Source organism: Thermobia domestica, chromosome 14 (genome assembly GCF_964235325.1).
Source record: "Thermobia domestica chromosome 14, izTheDome1.hap1.1, whole genome shotgun sequence".
In the NCBI taxonomy this organism is placed as follows: domain Eukaryota; kingdom Metazoa; phylum Arthropoda; class Insecta; order Zygentoma; family Lepismatidae; genus Thermobia; species Thermobia domestica.
The window spans coordinates 150,531,180-150,548,911 of NC_137467.1; the positions used below are offsets into that span (position 1 = coordinate 150,531,180).

Genomic DNA, 17,732 nt, shown 5'->3' on the forward strand with positions numbered 1-17,732 from the left:
CTTACTAATCATCATGTTTGAATAATAAAATAAGCTACAGTATAATGTAGGTGTTACTGGACGTTTTTCGAATTATCATTATGAAGTCGGCACATTTTTAGAAACAGGAGTATGCCTATATATTTATAACTATAATTATATATATATATAATTTTATATTCTAAAATGTCTATATAATCATAAATGCATAGTGCCGTTTCTAAAACTGTGTCAACTTCATAATGCTAATTCGAATCACTATAAATAAATAAATAAAGGCAAGATACAATAAATATCTAGAAATAACATTCTAGATAAATTCTAAATTCTAAAAATTCACGTAGTCACCATATATATACAGGGTGTTCGGGGTAAATTTGACATTAACATGCTTCGCTCACACTTTTATTTTTTAAAATATTACATGTCTTTTCTGTTCCCACTGTCAGATAGAATTACAAAACCAAGCTTATAGACTGAATATAAAGAATCAGGCTTAGTGATTTTGCAGAAATTAACGAGAGAAAATTATTACCTTAATTGCCTATAGACGCATTTCTTAATTGCTGGTTTCAAAATGCTTGTTAATCCAAGTTCGATTTCGCTGGAGTTACGTACATGCTCAGCCCTGTTCATCCATTAGGGCTCATATTCCGTATTATTTTATCTTATCATCAGTCTAGGGTACAAGAGTTATACGAGGGTAGTTCGGCATGCTCCGTCCCGGACCCTCTTCTAGTTATGGCAAAGAATTGTAATTTTGGCCTAACATCATACATCTTTTAGACTGATGATCACAAAGTTTGAAGAATTAACGACTACTTTTCTTTTCTTTTCTTTACAGGTTGTTGATCCATAAGAAAAGTTACTTTTTAAAAAAAGGAGGTCCGAGGAGTGGTAAAATATTTAATGAAAGGACGTCTAACATTGAAGATATACGTGCTGATATGGTAGGAACTCTTGGGGGACTTTAGCCCCTTATACAACCTACTGGCATAATGGTACCGTGAGTTTAAATGTGGTCGACAGATTTGTGAAAACGAGCATGGTGCTAGCCCATCTGCAACTGTCACCAAACCAGAAATGAGGACAAAAGTGCATTTGGCACACCAGCGAGTGACTGTCCGTCACATAGCAGAGGATATGTGGTACTTCAACTGGCAATGTACATTCAATTGTTTAATAAGCATTTATTACTGGAAATATTTTCAGCATAGTGAGTCCCAAGAATACTAACGGCCGACCAAAACAGAATGTAACAAGTCGGAACCTGTTATGGATATTCAAGGTTAACAAACGGAAGTTTTTGCGGAGATTTGTTACCATGAATGAAACGTGGAATAACACACTTCGATCCTGAGCGCAAACGTCAAAGCATGAGATGGAAATAATCCCATTCCTCACCATCCAATAAATTCAAGAGCAACCATTAAAGAACAAAGTGATGCCATCTGTTTCTTCGAAAACAGGAGTATTAGTCTGATTGTCTCGAACAAAGAACAATCACAGGTGTTCGTTTAGGAACCTAATTATCAAATTAAGTAAAGCAATAAGAGAAATCAGTGGAATTTGGAGCGTGGTGTGATGTTCCATTACAATAATGCATCCGCCCACACCTCCCAAGGTGCGGTGCCTCTATTTCATGAATCAGGGTTCAAACTTGTCCCTCATGTCCCTATTTTACAGATCTGGCCTTCAGTTACTTCCACCTGTTCCCTAACCTGGGAAAGGCCCTTCGTGGCGGACATTCTCGAGAGTTTTTGACGATATGGACACTACGGATCCTTGCTGCAGCATCATTAGAAAGACTTTCATTTGCTCAGATTGAAGCATTGGAAGGCCGATTAGAAAAGTGTGTTAATGTTGCCGAAGACTATGTGGAAGTTCCTTCAGGGGTTCCTACTACGTCAGGGGCAGAGTACGCTTAACCACTCTCGTATGTATATTTTTTTTTCTTCTGGAACTCTAAGTATGGAAGGGAGGAAGGAATAAACGAACGAACGAATATATTGAATTCACATGTTTATTAGTACACTAGCACTGAATACCGAAATAAACAACTTCATTAAAGTACATGAAGGTTAATTATATTTACTTAAGGGAAAAAAAAAGTATCAGACGGTTTCCGTACTTCAGTTACTTGTTAACTTTCAGAATTTCTTCAGTATCATGTAATTTTTATAAATATCTCGCATATGAACAACTTAACTCGATATTAAAGCTAAGGAATGCTCAAAAATTAACCTTACATACTCAAAATAAATACTAAATATACCTCACACAAAACCCGAGCGAAGGATGTATACTTACTATCGAAGCCACTATGCGCTAACAAAGCAGCTACAGATTTTCTTAAAAGGTATTTCGCGGCAACAGGTGATATTTCAGGGGGTGAAAGTCCAATACCCAGGGAAAATAAACTGAAAGAAAGAAAAATCTCATATTAGCAGAATAAAAACATCTTCCGTTACTGCACATAAAAGATGGATATAATTTGGCTAACGTGTATTGAAAAAAAAAAAAAAAAAAAAGCAAAAAGCTTGTATGTGCATAAATATTTTGGTTTCAGAATAGTCTATTTAAATTTTAACTTTTAGCGGTATCCAAACCTTCAAACGTATACAGATTGAAAAGCTGATGAGATACGAGATAATAGGGTTGGTGAGGACCAACATATAACAACCTAGTTATAATGATACTCTGTAAATTTATCTAAATAAGAAAATGAGCTGATAGTCTTTCTTTGCAATCTGTCCACCTTCTACAGACACTGTGTAATATTTAGGATACTACTAACCAGGGCTGGCTGGTTTAAACTAGCTTAAAAAAAAAAAAAAAAAAAAAAAATGGTTTAAACCAAAAACGAAAAAAGTTCGTAAAATTTTGATGTACACACACTTGTGGGTTATCACGTTTCACTCCCGTATATTGTACGTATTATTTCAGACCTAAATTCCCCATTCATTACTCGAGAGAGATTATACTACAAAAGCAGCTTTTTATATATATAAGTTTATGAATATTTCTTTTGTGATTTTCGTATAGTTTATTATTACTGTTATGCAATTGCAGTCGAAGAAAATTCTAAATATTGTTTCGTTTTAATAAGTTTTGCTATTGATAAAATACATCGAAATGCCGTACTTTTGTGTGTGGGGGGAGAAGGGGGTCATACAAAAAACCCACGAGAGGCATTTATTGAAATCAGAAGTATCTTTGGTATCTATTTATGTATAAATGGGTCAGAGCAAAAGTGGACTCAAGTAATTCGCATCTTTATTCACTTTTTTTTTTTCACTGATATGCAAATAGTTGTCGTATTTCTTTAACCTTGGACTTAAATTAGTTCTTCTGTACTCTGTAGTATTTTGAAATTGTCCATATGTAATTCTGTATAATAGTTTCACTTCTGCAACTGTTTATCTTTTTGTCCTTCTGAAACAATTCTTGACAATTAACAAGTATGCAAAGATCGGTACAACGTATTTTTATCAGGAGTCTTCGTTGAGTGAGTCTGCAGACGTATCGCATTTATGCCCAATTAGTCCCGGTTTCGAGTTCAAATGGAGGACAATTTTTCTCGGATGTAAGCCGAATAGCCGTTTGGATTCCGCTTTACGCTTATATGACCCCTTCCACCATAACCTGGTTGTTGTATAGTAACACCAAGGCGAAACAAACTTATTTCTGTCCATATGTGATATAAATACATAGAGCAAATTATTTAAACCAAAAAAAAACTGGTTTTTTGGTTTTTACAATGAAAACCATGGTTTTTGCCAACCCTGCTACTAACAGTTATGAACTATCCTTGCGTTTTTGCTTTTAATGCAGAATCCCATTTGGATGTTTGTAAATAATGAAGCAATTTTTCACGTAAACCACTCAAGAAAATACAGGACCAACATCCGACTGTCACCACTGATTATATTCTATAAACACACACTATAGTTTGAATTCTATTCTTCGGGTGACCCGGTTTTGATTCCTGATGGGAAAGTCTTGAAAGCTGAACGCTTTACGGTCGTTCGATTTGATTTTGATTTTAAGCTTAGCGTCCTGTTCAGCAGTGAGGCTTTATGAGACGTGAACCTACTGATTAACGTGGAATCCGAACAACATGAGCTTACCGGAAATCGAACCCGGGTTTCCAACGCCCAAAACGCGTACACTAACCGCTTAGCAACGAAGGAGCTCTGACGGTAGTTCGAATTTAACCTCTAATGTCTCAAACAGCCTCGGTAATGAAAAGAGACCCAAAACTCCAACCAACCAACCAGTTAAATTCCGTTTTATATTTTATATGAGGGAGAAACGTTTAATTTTCAGAGGAAATTTTGAATTAGTTCTGACAAATATATACTAAAAACGTTGTCGTTTGGATTTGACGAACTGTTTTTCACTCCGAAACTCAAAGTTCCTTCAAAAGACTACATAAAACGATTTCTCCATTCATTTCCTGTTTGTCTCATGGCTAACTGCCTACTACATTTTTCCTTAATAAAAATTAAAACACAAGTTAACAACAATACATTGAAGTTCGCAATTGACACATATTACAATTACAATTAAGGTTCTGAATGCGTTCCATTTTTTCAGTGGTATTACCAAAGTATATTCCCTAACAAATTATTATTAAGGCGACTTTAAAGGTGCGCTAATAATAGATTGCAGCACGTGTCTGCCATTTTTCTAATGTATTTTGTAGGAAGCTGTAACCGATCCGCGGTCCCATGACATTTTTACCCGAGTGTAGAATGAATTTTTAACCAGCACTTATTTCTTCATAACATTTCTTATTTTCTGTCAGAAACGTTAACAGCTAAAATGCTTTGAAATCATTTTCTTTTTTCTTCTTCTTTTTGCAACGAATAATGTACTTTCTATTCAAGAGATTGGCCAGGTGTTTTCTAGATCTTATAGTAGTACCAACCAACTCTTGATATAGAACGAAATAGCTCTTTGCGAAAAGTGTGTGAACAATATTGTTTATGTGAGCTACGAAACGTTAACTGGGCAGAAAGTCAAATGAACAATAACACATTCAGAATTACCAATTTATTATTATTATTATTATTATTATTATTATTATTATTATTATTATTATTATTATTATTATTCAAACATTTTTGGGGTATCGTTAACCCAAAACATTTAAGAAATTGTGAACTGTTTTAACACGTAATTATGTCTGAAGATGTAGTTACGATAGGTGGAAACAAAGTTTAAGAAGAAATAAAAAAATGAAATGAAATCTTTGTTTTACGTACCACGGTTATGCCGGTTAGGCTCAATGAGACGGTGATGATGAGAGATGAGTGGAATGAAGAAAGTGGGAGAAAACGGGAGAACCCCGAGAAAACCCCCACACACGGTGTTTGTCCACCACGAAGTCCACACGCCGCGAGCTGGGATCGAACCAGGGACCCCAAGCACCGGAGGTAAGTGAACGCTCTATCACTGAGTCACCGCGTAGCCAGAGCCATGATAGTTGGATATTAAACAAGCCTATCTAACATTGTAGGCCTATAATTAAATTTGTTCAAAGTATCTGCTTTGGTCCTTCATTAAGTTTATCAGATATATTACCTTGTACTGTCGTCCGTATACTTAGGAAGTTCTCCAACATCCGACTGCTTTTCTTTCTTGGGTAACTGAGGTACTGGTGGTGCCAGTGGCAATGGAATTGGTATATTTTCATCTATCTCCATTTTTTCTAATGATGATTTCTGCAACGAGCGAAACAAAAACATATTGCTGTAAAATGCAAAATATGCAGTTTCTCGTACGATATAGCAAACTATTAGTGAAAACGAACCTTGGACTGGCTTCCTACTGATCTGGAGAAATCTATTTCCCTGACTTTCCCACGAAATTCCTTGACTTTCATGATAGGTGTTGGATGACGTTGTCATATAAATAAGGAATAAATAACGGTGAATATTTATATATAAGAACATTTATTCTATAGAGAAAAATAGTAATCAATTGCTCATAGATACATTCCACTTATCTCTTATAAAAATCTGATCAACGTCCCATACTGTGATCATTAATATCTACCCACAAACGTTTGACATCAATTACTCTGAAGATACGATACTTCTTATAGATCCGTTTAGCTGATAATGGTTGGCTAAGCTGAAATTGGCGCACAATTAATATTAGAAAAAATATATTTTATAAAATTTCCCTGATTTCCAGTCCCTTTCCCTGAGTTTCGCTGACCTGCATTTTCCCCGAGTTTTCTCTTACTTCCCTGACTCTCCTGACCAGTAGAAGCCCTGTTGGAAGTGTTCTACAACTGATGTGTTAATTTTTAACCCTTATTGCGAGTGCTCTGCTGTTACTTTTCAATGAGATTTGTTGTGAATGGCTACCCTAATACTTCTCTTTAATTCCAACATCTTCAAAAATAATAAAGTTCGTTCTTCTTGATAATTATATAAATTAGTGAACAATACAGAAAACTTAGATAAAATGTAAAAATCACACTCGCAATGGGAAGTATTAGTTTTTTGTAGCCAATGTTGACATGGATCAGAAGTGTATAAAACGAAGAAATCGAAAGCAAGTTTTAGGTCACCGCTGCACAACAAACTTCGTTCTAGAGTACTAGCGGTGCACTCGAAATACTAATTGGAAGATATTGCTGAACACTTGCATGCAGAGTCTGAAATCATCGCAGTCGTCGAGGTGTGTGGGAAAGAGAAACGGGACAGGAGTGTAAATAATAATAATAATAATAATAATAATAATAATAATAATAATAATAATAATAATAATAATAATAATAATAATAATAATAATAATAATAATAATATTAATAATAATAATAATAATAATAATAATAATAATAATAATAATAATAATAATAATAATCATCATCATCATCATCATCTTTTCACACGTAGAAAGTACATTTTGATATCTATATACGTATCCCACATTTAAGGATCAAGAGTACGATTAAATTTGTTCGGCTATTCACTAAGTATTGACCCAATGCATACGATAATGTGCAGCTTTACCAGTTATTTTCGTAAACCCATAAGCATTTCCGAAATAAACTTCTTGTGAATTAAAATACATTACAATGAAAACAAAGAAGTTCAAATACGAAAAACCGAATTCCAAAATCTTTTCATTTATGGGATAAGCTACCTTCATTTAATGCAGAACAGAAAGCTCCGATAAAATTGAAATTAGTGGGAACAAAAAGAGGATTGGGAATTATATGAGAGTCGAAAATGAATTTACCATTGGATCGTTGATCCAACTGCATTTTGTAGATGATTTATCAATATGATACTCCACTGTACAACCGAAAATAAAATATAATGTACACAATTATAGTAGATAAATTTATTGCACATCATTAATGGAAAAGACAAGTTGAAGCTGCCAATTAAGAAACAAGCACTCAACCATATTTACCATCGTATTCAAATTTTCATTCCTTTTTTTTTTTTAAAAAAAAAAAGTCTCATTCTTAGCAAATTGAAATTCCCTGACTATTCCTGGTCTTTTTAAATTCACTGACTTTTCCCGGTTTCCGCCATCCTGTTAAAAATAAGAATCGAAATGTGTCGGTTCCCTTTTCCCCTTAACACATATGACACGGAGAACTGCGATAGCTCTTAAAATACAAGGTTGCGCAAGCAATCACATACCACTTAATTATCGCATTCAAGTTGTAATATTTAGGTACTGCTGTTCAAATTCTGTGTGTGTAGGGGGGGGGGGGGGGAGAGAGTGATGAAGAATTTTCTGGAAAATCAGGTTTATGATTTGGGTGAGTGGTTGAACTAAAACTATAATAAGTGGACGGGATCAAAACAAAAGACGACAGGTACTACAGAAATACGAAACTGCAGCATACTCCACTATGTAAACAAAATAAGGAATGACAATGTAATGGTACAAAAAGAGGGAGAATGACTAAAATATTTCTGAAGTACTTGGGAAAATAAAAAGTAAACTGCATTAAAAAGAAAATAAAAGTAACATTGTAAGTGGCTATCTCAACAAAATCTCTAAGTTCTCCAACAATGTATAACTCCAAGCACCTAAATACTGTCATCAAACTTCTTGGAGCACCTGCATCACAATCTAAAATTGTCCGTGAACTAATCAATGAATGCAAAGAGTTTTTAATAATTCGGTTCGTCACGTAAAATCGTATATTTTATTCGCACGTAGTGAACATTTCTATCACCCCATGGTGTCATCACAGATTTTCGTGTAGCAGAGTCGGGCTTTAATCTCGAGTTTCAAACTGGATGACACGGTGACAATCGATGACACATCGTAATCTCTCGCACGCAGAGCTGATGACGGCGATCGAGCTGCTAAGTCGCATGATTACCCTCGGTTAGAAAACTTATTTCAGGACAATCCTATCGATGTCAAGTACAGAACAAAAATACAAGAGCAAAAATGAAATCAAATCTTTCGGTTTAACGTTCTACGATTATGCCATTTTGGCTAAAGGAGACAATGATCAACGCAAGTGAATGATGATGGAAGAATTGGTGGAATATAGTGTGGGAGAAAACGGGAATATCCCGAGAAAATCCACGGACAAGATATTAAAATGAAATGAAATCTTTAAGTTTTACGTCCCACGGTTAGGCCGGTTACGCTAAAGGAGACGGCGATGATGAGACATGAGTGAATCGAACCAGGGACCCCAAGCACCGGAGGCAAACGCTCTACCACTGAGCCACCGCGCCCCCAACGGATATATTTGGACGGGGATCGAACCATGGGTCCTACGCACCAGAGGTAAGCGCTCTACCACCGTGTCAAATAAACGACCAAAATAGTCATTAGTTATAATGGCACTTTTGGTTGTTTATTTTTGTCCCGTACTTTACTTCCAAGTTGTTACGTATTGGTGACGTATTCCAGCTTGGGTAGATGGTTTCCAGATGATTCAAATAGCTGGTGTTTGAACTGAGGTGACCGAAGACAAAGCTGAGACACCCAGAATAAGAATTAATAAGTGAAGCTGATTAAAAATAGTTGCAAATTAAAGGAAGAGCAGGTATAAATGTAGCGAATGCTGGTATCAGATGCTTATTCATTAGTTTTACAAAAGTAATGATATTCTTAATACAGATGGCTAAGCATAACAATAAATGACATTTCCTTATGACGTAAAATTGCTCGTGGATGGGGACGTATTTTGAAAATTAACAACCAAACACGCTAAGTAATGGTTGGGCTCAGGATTGAAACTGGCGTTGGTACTCAAGGCAGATTTCAAAGACTAAATGCCTGGCTCTATAACATCGCATTTTCTTCCTTAAATGAAATGAAATGAAATCTTTGAGTTTTACGTCCCACAATTATGCCGGGTGGGCTAAAAGAGGACAAGATAGTGAGAAATGAATGAAACGGTGGAATGAAGAGTGGGAGAAAACGGGAGAACCCCGAGAAAATCCAGGGGCCGATATACCGAATTCTCCACAGCATCCCCTCCGGGGTGGAATTTCAATATTCCTGAATCAGGTATCACTTCAACAATTATCTATAGACCATAGAAACATTCAACACAAGATTTGGGCTTTCAAATCAACAAAAATAAATCATTAGAAATACTTATTAATTCGCAAAGATGATTTTTATTGAAAGAAAGCAATTGCATTACAATCAGACGCTTAAATACAGAACTTACGTTTGGATCCGCTTGAATCTTTGCCGCTCGCAGTAACGCTCTCATTCTCTTTGCGTGCTGGACTAGAAGAATCGTGTGCACAATTGTGTTGTCCATTTCGGTATAGTTACTTGGAAGACTGGAAGAAAAAATAAATAAACGCATGTCAAAAAACAGCAGATGTTTATGCATTGTTAGTTTTTTATGGATATAAATACGGATCAATGAGGTTTTGATGTTTCATAAAAGTATTATTTATTTTCTGGTGAAGGCCATAGTGGCTCAAGTGGTAGAGCATTCACTTCTAGTGCGTGGTCTCCCTCATTCGATCCCAGTCCGCGCCAAGTGAGTTTTGTGGTGGACAGACACCGTGTGCGTGGGTTTTCTCGAGGTTCCCCTACTTCCTTCATTCAATCATTATCATCCTTCTCATCAACACCGCTTCTCTTAGCCTCAATGCATAATCGTGGGACGTTAAACTTTATATATATATACTAGCCCTTGGCTAGCTGGGAGCTCCGCCCCCAGGCTCCAGAGTTTGCTCGGCCTACGGCCTTGCATTTCTTATCTTTCGCCCTTTGCATCAACAGTGAATTTCGTGAACTTGCTCTTCATATTTCCTGATTTTGCCCATCCGGGAGCTTCGCCCCCACACACTGTCTTTGCTTGGCCTCGCACCTCTTGAGCCCACAATTGTATCGTTTCTTTTCCTATTTCACCTATCTAAAAGATAAGATTTTGTATCCCAAGAAAACGCCCATTTAAATAACATGGGAGTTTCTTCATCCCTCTTTAGACCCGTAAAAAATTAAAAATATTCACTTTTGGCAATTTTCCTGTCGGTTAGTCCTGGAAGGCTACAATCATGCCAAATTTCATCATTCTAATCATGCCGGAAGTGCCTAAACATTTTGGAGCATAGAAGACGTCCCATATAAATAACATAGGAAAGATTTTTCAGTTCCCCATAAAACCACAGTACGGTTGGAAATTTTTATTTCTGACGATTCACTTAGGTAACGCTTACGAAAACGTACAAGCATACCGAATTTCAAGATTTTATTCCAATTCTAAGTACCTAAAACATGAGATTATAAGTTTAAAAACAGGCCCATTTAAATAACATGAGGAAATTCTTTATCCCCTCTTTAGAACCCCTAAAAATTAAAAATATTCACATTTGGCAATTGTCCTGTGGGTTTGTCCCAAAAAGCTACAATCATGTCAAATTTAATCGTTGTAGCCCTACAGGAAGTGCTCAATAATTTGGGGGTAAAAGGTGTCCCATATAAATAACATATGGAAAATTTTACAGTTCATTTAATACCACTCTAAAGTTGGATTTTTTTTATTTTTACTGATTTAATTAGGTAGTGCTAACGAAAACGTACAAGCATACCGAATTTTAAGTTTTTATTCCAATTCTAAGTACCTAAAACATGAGATTATAGGTCCAAAAAAAGGCCCATTTAAATAACATGAGGAAATTCTTCATTCCCTCTTTAGACCCCCTAAAAATTAAAAATATTCAATTTGGACGATTTTCCAAAAAGCTACAATCGTGCCAAATTTAATCATTGTAGCCTTACAGGAAATGCTCAGTAATTTATGTCAGCTCATGTAGTTTTATATATACTTAGGATTAAGATATATATACAGGGTGTTTCCAGATAAAACGTCCAGTGCTTATAAATCCGAAACGGCTGAGAATAAAAAGATGAAACAAAAACTGAGATAGGAAAATGTCATAGGGCGCATCACATGGTGTTGTTGCGGTGACCTCCAGGGCCCTCCTTCAAGGGGGCCCAGGGACCAACTTCAAATTTTCAAATGTGAACACGTATTGAATAATACCTCATTCAATAGTACTTGAAAAACGAAACAACTTTTGTAGGAAACAATTTTCGATTTGGGCCACCGTTTTCAAAATGGCCGCAAAAAGTGGGTCCTGTATCAGATAAAACGTCCAGTGCTTATAGGCCTAAATCAGAAACGGCTGAGAATAGAGAGATGAAACAAAAACTGAGATAGAAACGATGATAAAGCATATGAAGTGGTGTTGTTGTGGTGACCCTCAGGAAACTCCGTGATGGGGGCCCAAGGTGCCAACTTCAAACTGATACAGGACTTTTTGCGGCCATTTTGAAAACGGTGCCCCAAATCGAAAGTTGTTTCCTACAAAAGTTGTTTCGTATTTCAAGGACTATTGAATGAGGTATGATTCAATACATGTTCCCATTTGAAAATTTGAAGTTGGCCCCTGGGCTTCCTTGAAGGAGGGCCCTGTGGGTCACCACGACAACACCATGTGATGCGCCCTATGACATTTTCCTATCTCAGTTTTTGTTTAATCTTTTTATTCTCAGCCATTTCGGATTTATAAGCACTGGACGTTTTATCTGATATAGGACCCACTTTTTGCGGCCATTTAAAAACGGTGGCCCAAATCGAAAATTGTTTCCTACAAAAGTTGTTTCGTTTTTCAAGTACTATTGAATAAGGTATGATTCAATACATGTTCCTATTTGAAAATTTGAAGTTGGCCCCTGGGTCCCCTTGAAGGAGGGCTCTGGGGGTCACCACAACAACACCATGTGATGCGCCCTGTGACATTTTCCTATCTCAGTTTTTGTTTCGTCTTTTTATTCTCAGCCGTTTCAGATTTATAAGCACTGGACGTTTTATCTGAAACACCCTGTATATATATCAATACGATAAAAAGATGAAGAAGAAATGAAGTTAGCAGAGAAAGGATTGAAAGATCACTTAACACACCACTAACGCCAGACGCTGTACACACATCGTTACAATTAGGGTCTAGGTCAAAACCCCCACACTCAAGAAATGTCAAAACGCCCACACGATCGGTCATAACTCCCACACAAATGGACAAATCCCCCAAACGCACGAACGGTCAAAACCCCCACACTCAAGAAATGTCAAAACGCCCACACGATCGGTCATAACCCCCACACAAATGGACAAATCCCCCAAACGCACGAACGGTCAAAACCCCCACAGCCAAAACCCCCGCACTCAAGAAATGTCAAAACGCCCACACGATCGGTCATAACCCCCACACAAATGGACAAATCCCCCAAACGCACGAACGGTCAAAACCCCCACAGCCAAAACTCCCACACAAATGGACAAAACTCCCACACATAGCAACGGTCACAATCTCCACATAAATGGACAAAACCCCCACACAATCGGACAAATCCCCCACACTCTGAAAATATGGTGATTGCACGTCTTTCTTTCGGCTCTTTACGACGCCCACTTTAGTGTTTCTGTCATTACAAAACAGTGCAAGAAGAATAGTTGCAACTTCGGTTTAAGTGGAATAAAAAATGTTATTAAAAAGTACAAGGGCAAGACATACAACCAGGATCATTTCAGAGTGTGGGAGATTTGTCCATTTGTGTGGGGGTTTTGTCCATTTATGTGGGGATTGTGACCGTTGCTATTATATGTGTGGCTGTTTTGTCCATTTGTGTGGAAGTTATGACCGTTGGAGGTTATGACCGATTACCAGTGTGGGGGTTTTGGCTGTGGGGGTTATGACCGTTCGTGTATTTGGGAGATTTGTCCATTTGTGTGGGGGTTATGACCGATCGTGTGGGCGTTTTGACATTTCTTGAGTGTGGGGGTTTTGGCTGTGGGGGTTATGACCGTTCGTGTGTTTGGGAGATTTGTCCATTTGTGTGGGGGTTATGACCGTTTGTGTGGGCGTTTTGACATTTCTTGAGTGTGGGGGTTTTGGCTGTGGGGGTTTTGACCGGTTCCCTACAATTACTAGCTAACTTGTCTTACGCGTTGCAAACTGAAGGTTTTCCCATTATTTTGATCATCATCTATACAATCCTCCTATTCTAATTATCATAGACTTACACATTATACACGATTTCTGTCGAGGAATTTGAAGCTTAAAATATATAAAACGATAATCATGCCTGTTGTACTATATTGTTGCGAAACACGGCCACGTACTCTGAGGGAAGAACACAGATTGAAAGTATTTCAGGACAAGATCCTACGAAGAATATTCGAACCCAAGAGGAACGGGAATGGGGAAAACTTCATAACGAGAAACTGCATAATTTATACCGTTTACAGCATTGTTACGGTCATCAAGTCTAGGAGGCTTAGGTGGGTAGGTCACATACCCAGAATGGAAGAAAGCAGGAACGCTTTCAAAGTTTTAACTGGAAGACCAATCGGGAAACGACCTTAGGAAAATCAAAGCGCAAATGGGAGGATAATATTAAACAGATCTCGCAGAAATAGGAATACAAGGTAGAAACAGGATCCAGTTGGTTAAGAACAGAAGTCAATGGAGAGCTTTTGTGAACGTGGCATTGAGCCTCCGGGTTCCATATGTCATAGAGTTAATAAGAGTTTTCAGATATTCCCACCACAATTTTCCTTTTTGGGAATTACGTAATTTGCATATACACATCATGCAGGTAAAAAAAATCACGCTTACTGAATAATCATTCTGTTTTGTATAAGCAATTCAGAAAACGTTATTTTTCATATGAATAGAAGACGTCCATAGAGAAACGATATATTTCAATTTTACCAAGCTTAAAATGTAAAGTTCCCAGCTATTAATACTTACGGTCTCGCAGGTTGTTCTATCATTCCACACGGAGGGTATATTTTCAAGGATTCAGTCATAAGCCTTTCGGGAAGACAATCATCGACCCCTAATTGTACGGCACTTTCCGGCCGTCTTGGAGGTGTAATTTCACCCCAGTGCTTCGTGGAAATCATCATGCAATTCGCCTCTTGATATCAATTATATCTAAAAAGAAATAATTAAAATAAAACAATTACAAAATATGTCAATCATATACAGTGAAACCTGTTTATGTTGGCCACCACTGAACCCACTGAAAAGTGTGGGGGCCGTGGTAACTCAGTGGTAGTTCACCTCTGTTAAATGGAAAATGAAATGAAATCTTGAAGTTTTATGTCCAACAGTTATGCCGGCCAGGCTAAAGGAGACAATGGTGACGAGAAATGTGTAAAATTGGTGGAATGAAGAAAGTGGGGGAAACGGAAAAACCCCGAGACAACCCCCTACACACGGCGTTTGTTCAACAGAAAGCTGACTTGGTGCGAACTGGGATCGAACCAAGGACCCGACGCACGAGAGATGAACACTCTGCCACTGAGCCACCATGGCCCCTTTGGTACCTGGGGTCCTTGGTTCGATCCCAGCTCGCGCCAAGTGAACTTTGTGATAGAAAAACACCGTATACGTGGGTTTTCTCGGGTTTTCCCGTTTCCTTCCACCATTTCACTCATTTCTTATCATCACCGTCTCCTTTAACCTAGCCGGTATAAGCGCGGGAGGTAAAACTTAAAGATTTCATTTCATTTTCGCATTGAAAAGTGACCAACTTAAGAAAAAGGTATTTTGAAGTAAAAACTGTTATAGTATAATGTAATGCTGTAACCAATCTACATATTAATTCATATATTACAAATAATACATAGTAAATACGTATACGTTAAACTAAAAAAAAAAAAGTATGTAACAAATATTAATGTTAGTTTGTTATTCTCACAATATATTTTTAAGTACTGTAATATTAGCATGCTAATCAGGAAAATCCTCAAAAACATTCACACTACCTAACCAGCTTTTAGTACCGAAACAGCTGCTAGTATCTGCTGAACAGCAATCTGTGGAACAGACACAGACACAAACACACACACACAAAAAAAAAAAAAAAAAAAAACGAAAGATTTGTCATCTTATCTTATTTCTCTTTTTTTCTTTAACATTTTGGAATCCGCCAATTTTTTTAAATTCCCCGAAGAAAAATTTTCGAGCACGTGACGAAAACAATGAACATCCATCGTACAACAAATCCATTGAGACTGAACCACCAATTTTCTTGCAATGTAGAATACGAATGGGAAGCAGAGCTATGACTAGCTATATGGTCAGCACGCGAATCGCGTGTAGGAGACTCAGGTTCGAGCTCATGTGTTTGAATTCTACGTTAAGAAACATTAATAATACATATAAAAATGCCAAGATAAATGTTATTTTTAAGGGAAGGGGAAATTCGCGCTCCCTGTGTTTCATGGAGGAATATGGCAACCTTAGTCAAGCATACCATATATTTAACATACTTGTGTACCTAGTTTCACTTTTATGCTTCAACAATTGATGCCATTAAATATAACACAGCTAGAGTGATGATTCAGAAATAGATACCTACTGCATATCACAAAACTTCATTTCTAATCTCCATTTCCTATCCCCTCTATTCTACGTCAATAAGGCTTTCACAGAAGGTACTACGCTTGAAATACTTACATTGAACGGATAATTCTTTGTTTTATTAAAGTTTAGCGTCACTCTGCAGAGCATTTATTCCGCTGACCTGCGCTAGCTTAGGGTTAACTGCTGTATCGTCGAACCAATTTTAGAAAATTTACCAGATGAATTGAAGAATTTATTTTGGTTTGTGAGGAAGAGTCAGTGAAAGTAAGGTGAGGGGAATAGTCGAAGTTAAGAAAATATGTGTTGTTGTTAGTTGTTTTAGAAGTTGTAAACGGTATTATACATGGAGGCGGAAGGGACTATTGGGCGGAGAGGTACACTTGTTATGATTTATGGGAATAGAGTGTGGAAATGTTGCGTAAATTACAAGATTGTGACATATCGTGTTTGTTTTATTGTTATACAAAAATATGGAGTGTCAGTTGTTGAAATTGTGTGAAAGGCATGGTCTACTCAACAGGCGAACAGTTTATCATAAATGTGGAAACGAACTGAAACTACAGAAAAGAAGAGGAAGATCTAACCAAACTTAATCGAATTTAACCTACTGTAGTACATTTTGGTACCTTTTTGGATAACATTTGGCACTTTTTTAATAGTATCTCCCCCAAAGCTGTGCAACACATAAGCCACGCATTTTATGGCGTATAAAGTGTTTTTTCATTTTACTTTATCCTCCTTTATATGTATACCCACCGCCGCCGAAGCGCCTGCTACCAACGGACGCACCCTCTCACAGCCGCTAGAACTGCCATGCTATGATCCTACCCTGACTCCGTTAGATAGCATTCGTGCTTTTAGTGGCCACCTAGCACAAGTTGATTCATGTTTTATGTCGAACTTGCCGGCAAGTCTTTACTTTTGGCAAGGCAGTGACAATAACCAATTAATCTGAGCCGGTTCACGCAATTATAGTTACAGTTTCCAAGAAGGATAGACAGAAAACAACGCGCCCTGCAGGGCTCTAACCCGCCTTTACTCGCTGACGCTAGTTTCGCAATGCTATGTGCTGACAGGATATCACTGCCTTGCCGAAAGAGTTACCCCCAGATAATTGAGAAACTGTATAAATGCATGTTGAGATAAGAAGTTCTTTGCTAACTCTTTACTTTGGACAAGCCAGTTATATCCTATCACTATTAGTATTATTCACAGGTTGTCACTGATTAATTGCAGTTCCTTGTTGACATAGATATTTTCTCACTAATGTTGATGCTGTTCCTGATTCACCTGGTACTGCAGAGCAAGCGTTAGCGAGTGAGTGCGGATTAAAACCCCTCAGGGCCGCTGTTTTCTGTCTTTTGTTCTTGGGAACTTTAACTGCGTAAACCGCTCAGGTGTATGTTATTGTCACTACCTTGTCTATTTTTGTGTGTGTGTGTGTGTGTGCGCGCGCACGCGGACCCGATGGACCCCTGTGAGTGCGCGCCTTCCTGCTTCGACTTATCCAAACAAAAGATTCAAAAGTTCGATTTATCCATGACTTTTACCGTTGTTTTTAATATTTTTAAGGGGAATAAAGCCTTGTTCGATTTAATGTGTCAGCTGTACTTTCTAAATAGTGCGTCCAATTCTATAATAGAAACATATTACACTGTTTAGAACAACTTAAAAGAATACTATTTATATACTAACCAAATAGAACCAATTTTTGCACATTTCAAATCATGTAGATTTCAAATGCAATGCAATCAATTCGTATCAGCGTCGTGTCTCCGCAACCTGATTGTCAATTTTGTTTTCATAGATTGCACATTTGTTGTCCTCTAGTTTTTAGTAAGCATA

At 37.3% G+C, this 17,732-nt stretch overlaps 1 protein-coding gene across 3 annotated transcripts in view; it reads right to left on the reverse strand.

Moving 5' to 3' along the window:
* LOC145670395 (STAGA complex 65 subunit gamma-like) overlaps positions 1–17,732 on the reverse strand; it is a 44,572-nt gene extending 26,840 nt beyond the window's left edge. For 2 of the 3 annotated variants that reach the window (XM_081739022.1, XM_081739020.1), the window contains exons 1-5: positions 17,583–17,732; positions 14,265–14,450; positions 9,662–9,779; positions 5,569–5,708; positions 2,290–2,399 (exon numbers count right to left, since the gene is read on the reverse strand). In XM_081739022.1, the coding sequence (XP_081595148.1) occupies positions 2,290–2,399; positions 5,569–5,708; positions 9,662–9,779; positions 14,265–14,422 (526 nt within the window). In that variant the 5' untranslated portion in view covers positions 14,423–14,450; positions 17,583–17,732. Of the gene's footprint in view, positions 1–2,289; positions 2,400–5,568; positions 5,709–9,661; positions 9,780–14,264; positions 14,451–16,643; positions 17,255–17,582 lie in introns of those variants that run through there. The other variant, XM_081739021.1, reaches the window with a different exon arrangement.